Source organism: Salvelinus alpinus, chromosome 33 (assembly GCF_045679555.1).
Source record: "Salvelinus alpinus chromosome 33, SLU_Salpinus.1, whole genome shotgun sequence".
Lineage (NCBI taxonomy): Eukaryota > Metazoa > Chordata > Actinopteri > Salmoniformes > Salmonidae > Salvelinus > Salvelinus alpinus.
The window spans coordinates 17546850-17555909 of NC_092118.1; the positions used below are offsets into that span (position 1 = coordinate 17546850).

The 9060-nt window shown below is 42.4% G+C and overlaps 1 protein-coding gene across 1 annotated transcript; it reads left to right on the top strand.

Annotated features, from left to right (window-relative positions):
- The first annotated feature begins 1924 nt into the window (after positions 1-1924).
- Positions 1925-2360, top strand: LOC139563153 (parathyroid hormone-like). Its single transcript, XM_071381473.1, has 2 exons — positions 1925-2004; positions 2159-2360. Exons 1-2 carry the CDS (start codon positions 1925-1927, stop codon positions 2358-2360), a joined length of 282 nt encoding a protein of 93 aa, XP_071237574.1.
- The last annotated feature ends 6700 nt before the right edge of the window (positions 2361-9060 follow it).

A 9060-nucleotide genomic window follows, 5' to 3' on the forward strand; every position in this document is an offset into this window, starting at 1 on the left:
TAAGAAGCAGTGCCGCTTGGTTGGGTTGTGTTTCGGAGGACGCATGGCTTTCGACCTTCGTCTCTCCCGAGCCCGTACGGGAGTTGTAGCGATGAGACAAGATAGTAATTACTAACAATTGGATACCATGAAATTGGGGAGAAAAGGGGGTAAAAAAAAAAAAATAATAAAAAAAATAAATAAATTGTGGACTAACTACAAAGTTGTTGATCCATCCTCAGTTTTCACCTATCACAGTCATTAACTGTCATGATGAAATCCCTGAGCGGTTAACTCCCTCTCTGGCGACTGAATTAGGAAGGACACCTGCATCTTTGTAGTGACTGGGTGTATTGATACAGCATCCAAAGTGTAATTTTTAACTTCACCATACTCAAAAGCATATTCAATGACTGCTTTTTTAAATTTATACCCTTCTACCAATAGGTGCCCTTTGCGAGGCATTGGAAAACCTCCCTGGTATTTGGGGTTAAATCTGTGTTGGAAATTCACTACTCGACTGAGGGACATTTGCAGATAATTGTATGTGTGGGGTACAGAGATGAGGTAATCATTCAAAAATCATGTTAAACAATATTATTGCACACAGTTAAGCAAATGTTTACTCCTGAACATATTTAAGCTTGCCATAACAAAGGGGTTGAATGCTTATTGAGTCAAGACATTTCAGATTTCAGATGTTTTTCAAATTTTTAAACATAATTTCACTTTGACATTATGGGGTATTGTGTGTAGGCAAGTGACAAAACAAATCTAAATTGTATATATTTTAAATACATGCTGTAACACAACAAAATGCATAAAAAGTCAGGGTGTTTGAATACTTTCTGAACACACTGTATAATAGCTTGCTGCAAGATAAATTCACCTGATGCTGTGAATAGCAAGAGTAAACGCAAGTGGATGCTATGCTCTTTCACCCTCACATTGCTACCTTTACAGGAAGTGTGTAGAGAGTGACAGAACTCTCTTCATTGGTCCAAAGTCTAAGTCTGAATTCAGAGTGCAATTTAGACGTCACATATCTCTAAGCACATTTAGCTTTCTAATGTCTCCAAGGAAATGTTCTCCTTGCCAAAGTTACCAATAAACAGTCTGTGGATGGGTTCCAATGAGCATTTGCTTTGTGGTGGTCCAACAGCACTTTTTCACTTCAAGGCCTCATATACCCTTTACATGCTTGCAATAAATAAACAGCCTTGTTTCTATATTTAGATGACAGCCAGAGACAGTAACTCTGGGTAATTTGAGGATAGCAAAGCTCTGTTACGTACAGCAAAAAAATAAAGACATCAATATCAAAAACCTTCATCACATCCCAGGTTTCTGCAGTTTGGTAGATGAATAGATAGAGATTTAATTGAAGTAGGCCCTCTTGTTCAGTGTCATGTCATGGACAACCATGGAATAGGATCAAAAGCAGTGTGACCAGTAGGGCCCTTGGCAGAGGTGCTGAAAGCTGAATTAGTGGTGAGTGTTGGTGGAGGTGTCGTCATGCAGATGCCTGCACTGAACGGGTGACATCAACATCAATAATGAAAGTGTCTCATCAATGACCAGGGGAGGGCTACTGTATAAAAAGGAGGGCGATATACTCTAAGCACTTATAAAAGACTGATCAACCAGCTAGACTGGCCCCTCCAAAGCATTATAGAAAAACATATCTAAACTTTGTGGAATTAACTCAGGCAGAAACTGGTAAGTAAAAGTTTGCAATAAATGTTGTAATCTGATATTGATAATCTAAGATACATTTAATAACGCTATGTTAACGCTATGTTAAATGTGAAGCATTGTCTTACCACAGAGTTAAAGATATGGACATGTTACTGACCTTTATTGAAAACAGATTACTTGTAATAATGAGTTAAATAAGTTCATAGAAGATTGCTGAGACGCGTTCTTAATTTTTCAGGCAATCAATATGCTTTCCATCAGATCTTTGGACAAAATTGTTTTGATAATTGTCCTCTGCAGTTTACACACAGAGGCGAGACCAATGAGGTAAGTTGACCAACTTAACTGTCGAAATGCAATTTTGTGTGTTGCATTTCATACCATGGTTTATTCCTCAGTGGCATTTAATTTCTTTGTTGTATCCTGTATTCTAAGTCACATCAATCAAAACGGGTTGCAATGGTTATTCTCTGACCAACAGAAAGAGGTCCATCAGTGAGGTCCAGCTCATGCATAACGTGGGAGTACACAAGCAGGTTGGGGAGAGACAAGACTGGCTTCAGCTGAAGTTAAAGGATATAATTGCAGCCTCACACGCCAAAGCACAACAACATGGACAATCAGGGAAGATCCGGAGTCTGCTTCCTGATGATCTCACAGGACTGAGCCTGTATACAAGTTAAGCCTGAGTACTCAGGGTTTGTCTTCTCTTCAGTCTTACACAAGTAATACCTCGTAAAAAAAACAGTTGAAATTTCACAATGAAACTTGTGAAACTCATTTTAGTTTTAGATATTTTCTAAATTATTATTCTAATTATGTTTTTATTAATGTATTTATTATTTATTTATTTATATTTTATATTTATTTCCTGGTTTTTCTGCATTTGAATTAACAAGACATTTTGTTTATGACCACTACCTGGACTAAAGCACACAGAACAGTATATATTTTTTTACACCACTTTACCACCTTTACCTCCTACTACACCGGCTCTGACACTCGTCGGATGTGGCAGGTCTTGAAAACTATTACGGTCTACAAAGGGAAACTTAGACTCGAGCTGCCCAGTGACGCAAGCCTACCAGATGAGCTAAATGCCTTTTATGCTTGCTTCGAGGCAAGCAACACTGAAGCACGCACAAGAGCACCAGCTGTTCTGGATGACTGTGTGATAACGTTCTCGGTAGCCGATGTGAGCAAGACTTTTAAACAGGTCAACATTCACAAGCCGCGGGCCCAGATGGATTACCAGGACATGAACTCAAAGCATGCGCGGACCAACTGGCAAGTGTCTTCCCTGACATTTTCAACCTCTCCCTGACTGAGTCTGTAATACCTACATGTTTCAAGCAGAGCACCATAGTCCCTGAGCCCAAGGAAGCGAAGGTAACCAGCCTAAATGATTAACGCCCCATAGCGCTCACATGGGTAGCCATGAAGTGCTTTGAAAGGCTGGTCATGACTCACATCAACAGCATCCTCCCGGATACCCTAGACCCACTCCAATTCGCATTCCACCCCAACAGATCCACAGATGATGCAATCTCAATCGCACTCCACACTGCCCTTTCCCACCTGGACAAAAGGAACACCTATGCGATAATGCTGTTCATTGACTACAGCTCAGCGTTCAACACCATAGTGCCCACAAAGCTCATCACTAAGCTAAGGATCCTGGGACTAAACACCTCCCTCTGCAACTGGATCCTGGACTTCCTGACGGGCCACCCCAGGTAGAAAGGGTAGGCAGCAACACGTCTGCCACGCTGATCCTCAACACTGGGGCCCCTCAGGGGTGTGTACTTAGTCCCCTCCTGTACTCCCTGTTCACCCACGACTGCGTAGCCAAACACGACTCCAACACCATCATTAAGTTTGCTGACGACACAACAGTGATAGGCCTAATCACCGACAACGATGAAACAGCCTATAGGGAGGAGTTCAGAGAACTGGCAGTGTGGTGCCAGGACAACAACCTCTTCCTCAATGTGAGTAAGACAAAGGAGCCTATTGTGGACTACAGGAAAAGGCGGGCCGAACAAGCCCCCATTAACATCAACGGGGCTGTAGTGGAGCGGGTTGAGAGTTTCAAGTTTCTTGGTGTCCACATCACCACACAAACACAACAAGACAGTCATGAAGAGGGCACAACAAAATATTTTCCCCCTCAGGAGACTGAAAAGATTTGGCATTGGTCCCCAGATCCTCAAAAAGTTCTACAGCTGCACCATCGAGAGTATCCTGACTGGTTGCATCACCACCTGGTATGGCAACTGCTCGGCGTCTGACTGTAAGGCGCTACAGAGTGTAGTGCGTACGGCCCAGTGCATCACTGGGGCCAAGCTTCCTGCCATCCAGGACCTATATAATAGGTGGTGTTAGAGGAAAGCCCATAAAATTGTCAAAGACTCCAGTCACCCAAGTCATAGACTATTTTCTCTGCTACCGCACGGCAAGCGGTATCGCAGCGCCAATTCTAGGACTAAAAGGCTCCTTAACAGCTTCTACCCCCAAACCATAAGACTGCTGAACAACTAATAAAATGGCCGTCGGACTATTACATTGACCCCCCATTTGTTTTGTACACTGCTGCTACTCGCTGTTTATTATCTATAGATAGTCACTTCACCCCCACTTACATGTACAAATTACCTCTAACTTGTACCCCCGCACACTGACTCGGTACCGGTACCCCCTGTATATAGCCTCGTTATTGTTATGTTATTGTGTTACTTTTCATTATTTTTTACTTTAGTTTATTTGGTACATATTTTCTTCACTCTTCTTGAACTGCACTGTTGGTTAAGGGCTTGTAAGTAAGCATTTCACAGTAAAGTCTATACTTGTTGTGTTCAGCGCATGTGACAAATAAAGTTTGATTTGATTTGATTTGTATGTGTCAAATTACCGTTAGCAGTATCAAAAAAGGTTTGTTATTGTCTTTGATATGTCCATCTCTTTGCCATTGCTTTATTTCAGTGTAAAGCACTGTTTACTTTAAATAATGTTCACAATGAGGACCAACTTGGTTACTGTTTGTACCGTTATAATCATAATGACATCACTGTTTACTACTCTCACAGAGGCTTTGTAATTTCAAAATAAGAATTCATGAAAAGCACAAAATGTAAAAAAGGTTTAATTTCAATGTGAATATCATGTGAGATTATTTTTATATGCATTAATAAATTGAATATTTGCAAAAAAATTGGCAGGTCTACATTTGTGGGGTGGAAGCAGAGTTACGGGGGACTCAGTGACCCTCTGAATGAGACATGAGTCCCCCTAAATGCAACAAAGTCAAACTTTGGGGGGGCTCCAAATAATGCTAATTTAAGCATTTTACTAGTTTTGTATGCAATTTGTACTGCTATAGTGATAACTATTCAAATAAAAGCTTATTCCAAATTAAATGTACATCCCCAGCTCTGTGTCATGGTTGAAACAACTTTTTTCCATGTATATACTTGTCATCCTGGGACAGTCCCGTGTCTCAGCCCCTTTTCAGGTATCCCAACTTTTCTTTCTACAAAAAATTACACATCAATTAATTACGGCTACAAGAGTGTAGACACAATGGCATTCACCGAATGTGTTCATTTCAAATTAAAATGTTATAAAAAAGTATGTCTTTACTATTAAGCCTGTGCACATGAAGCGCCTGTACACAAAGGAGGACCAAATGTTAAGGTATAATTCGCACTCTGGGTGGAAGTAAGACAAGGAGTTGAGACACTGGAGGAAGAAGAAGAATCTCTCCCTTCTCATGTAAAGTTAGACTTTGTGAGATACCCTAGAAGAGCTTATTTGCACAAACCCCTTCAGTGTCATGAATGCAAAAGATTTGGTCATGTGTCAAGTGTATGCCGAAGGGAAGAATATAGTATGCCAGCTGAGGTTATATGCTCAAATCCAATCAAATGTGTGTAGAATGACAGTGAAATGCTTACTTATGGGCCCTTCCCAACATTGCAGAGAGCAAAATAGAAAAATAATAGAAAGATAATAACACCAGGAATAAATACAGCTCTTCAAGGTGCAACGGGTTCTACTGGAGTTGATGGGGCGAGGCCTGTCTCCGGAGAAGGAGCTGTGCGACTGCAATACCTGCACCCCTAAGAGAAGCTGTGCATGTGACTGTGGCCATGACTGGGAAGTCTGCCTTGGTGACAAGGCCTGGTGTTATCACTGCGACAAGCACGGGCACATACTGAAAACCTGCGTGTTCCACCAGCCATGGAGGTCCGAGGCGTCGGCTGATTCGCCACCTGTTGTAGAGGCCCCACAGTCAAGCACTGTTACCGACGAGGAACTGTCCACTCTGTTCTGCGGTGTGCTCCTGGAGGAGAGGATGAGCTTTCTCTGTCTGCTGGTGAGGTCCCTGATCTACCTGTCCGTGATCTTCTGCTTCCTGCTGGGGGTGAGTCCGAGCTGCAGGCTGGGGTGCCCGAGACTCCAGTGGAGCTGCAGGTTTCTGATGCTGTTGATGAGTTGGTGGCTAGCCAGCTGCCCATGGCCAATACTGTTGAGCTGATGGATGGCGGTGGGCCGGAGTCTCTGCCGGTTGCTGGTAAGAGTGAAGAGCCTCTCACACACTATCTCCTGGGACTGATAATACTAGGTTGTACCCTAGGCCTGAAGCTGGGGAGGGGTTTGACCCTGCCCTTGGTTCTGCTGGGTTAGTGGCAGTCAAAACTGAACATTGCTTTCCTGATTCACCTGACTCCTCTTCTCTACAAAAGGTGACTGTGCCAAGAAGAGTGGACATGCCCTCAACAACCAAGCAGGTCAGTGAAGACCCGGGAGTGAAGCTGGTGTTCAAGATGAACAATCATACAGAGTGCATGTTCTCATTGTTTCAGGTGATGTTGCTCATTCATGTTTACCTGTGTAGGCCTACTGCAATGCAATGTCAGGACTCTGGTCAGGTGAAATACCAGCCAGCTCCTATTATGGTTCCTGTTCCTGTACATTCAGCTTGGTTATGTAAACCCCCTGTTTTAATGTTTAAATGCTTTTGACAGCCTTCATATCTAGGGAGGTGGTAAACCTATAACTGTTTAGTGCTTTTTCTCCACACTTCGTGCATCAAGGACAAAGGGGAGTAAACGTGACGATTGTCATTATGTTATACGTCACATAATCTAAGGTCTTGCCTGATTATGTATGTCCAGACATAGATTAATCCCCGTTTATTAGGAGAATCACATTTATTGACTGTTAGTGATGTGGGGATATTTATCATGTGAATATATTACCTGAATGTGTTTGTATATCATTGGCATACCTTTAATTGAAGTTGATTGTCAATTATGTAATTGGTAGGGTTTCTGATGCGTTCTGGGTCATGGGTGTTGCTACAAGAAGCAGGTCTTTGCTTTGTTTGGGAGACAAGACAGACAGGTAACAGGTCGGCATGGATTGAAGCCTCGGTTTTCATTTGTTAGGGCTCTCTTTGATTCCGATAAGTTTATTAAGTCTACTGGCCCTATCCGCTTGCAAATAAAAAAGCCTCACATAGGCAAGAAAAAGCACATCTTCCTCGTAGTTTAGTTTAGTTTAGTTTATTAATTCGACCATTTAAAAAAACAAGCACATATAAAACTTAAAAGCCATACATGCACATTAATAAAATCATCGAGGATAACACACAATAAAGTCTGGGACTTATTTCCATTGTGGTCCTCTTGAGACAAGATGGCTAGACAAGATCGAACACAGTATGGCAGTGAAATAATAAAACAAAAACATAAAATAAGAACATCTATCTCATCATTCCAGTTACATCATAGGGTTCATTCATATGGGCACAGAGGACATCAAACATATTTCAAGCTGTCCAGAGAGGACGTTGTTTTTATAGGCAGAGGCAACTCATTCCATTCTGAGGCTCCAGTATACAAGAAAGTACCTTTCCCAGCATTCCTCCTAAACCTGTATAAGCACACATCAGCAACACCTGATCTGGTGCTGTGATTGTGTGCATCCCTAACACGAGGAAAGTAATCACTTAGATATCTGGGCGCAGGACCATAAATACTCCTGTAAACCAAACCTAGTCTAATCTGGGACACCCTAGCCTCAACAGGCAGCCAGTTTAGTTCCTGAAAGCAGCTCCTGCCTATGTGAGTATGTGGACTCACCTTCAAAACTACCCTGATCAACTTATTCTGGGCTATCTGGAGCTTCCCCTTCATAAGTTTAGATAAGCCCCCAAACCAGGAAGTACTAGCATAGTCAAAATGGCATTGAATGAGGGCAGTAGCTAGCACTTTCATGGAGTCCTTATCAAGCAGCTTGGACTTTCTAGACAAAAACTTAATCCTGGCATTAACCTTCCCTAGCACCTTATTGGCCATGCTCACACCTCCCAAGCTTCCATCAAGGATACATCCCAAGTAGCTAACGGAGGTTTTAGTAGTCAGCACCTACTCACTGTTAAAATCCTACCGCATGGTACGCTTTAGTAGAGCCTGCACCAGTGAATGGGTTTGTTTGGCATTCCATCCGACAGTGCAACCTTGGATCATAAATAACTACTCATTATTATTTGTTGATCAGTCGGTCACAATTTAACCATGACACATTACCGTTTTCTTTCTCTCAAACACGGCCAATGTTTCTCGGCAACTGAGAGATCATAATAAATTGAATATGAAAAAGGTGGACTTTGTATAATTTATTGAAATGTTCATAAACTGCACACCACAAATGGAAGGAATCTGAAAAAATTGTCATCATTGTGAGTGCAGCTGAACACTTTTTGGGACTCAGTGATTTTACAGCAGAGGCCTGCAGGGAATCCTGTTGAAGAATGTTCCACCATCACAAGCCCCCGGGCCTGTAGGGATGTGACTTGAATTAGATTGTGACTGAAGGAGTGGGATGGGGTTTTAATGTGTCTATTTTTTGTATTATGTCCAGGGTTTATTCTTCAATGTTTTTTCATTCTATTGTTCACTGCCCCATACAGTAGGGGGCGGCAATACACTTTATAGGATGTAGTCCGTCTCAAACCTCAGATACGCAGTGTGTAGGAGGGAGATTCCTAGATTTGAGAAGTGTGCAAGAGGACATGAGACAAAGGAATGTGTAGTATCCGTGGAAATGTGTGTGTGTGTGTGTGTGTGTGTGTGTGTGTGTGTGTGTGTGTGTGTGTGTGTGTGTGTGTGTGTGTGTGTGTGTGTGTGTGTGTGTGTGTGTGTGTGTGTGTGTGTGTGTGTGTGTGTGTGTGTGTGTGTAAACTGTAGGGGTACCCATGGTGCTGGAGATCAGAACTGTGTCCTGTGAGAGAAAGGCAGGTTCAGGTTGCCAGGATCAGAGTAGTGCAGAAGGTGTCATATGCTAAGGTAGTGAAGAGAGTAGGAGAGGAAGATGGGT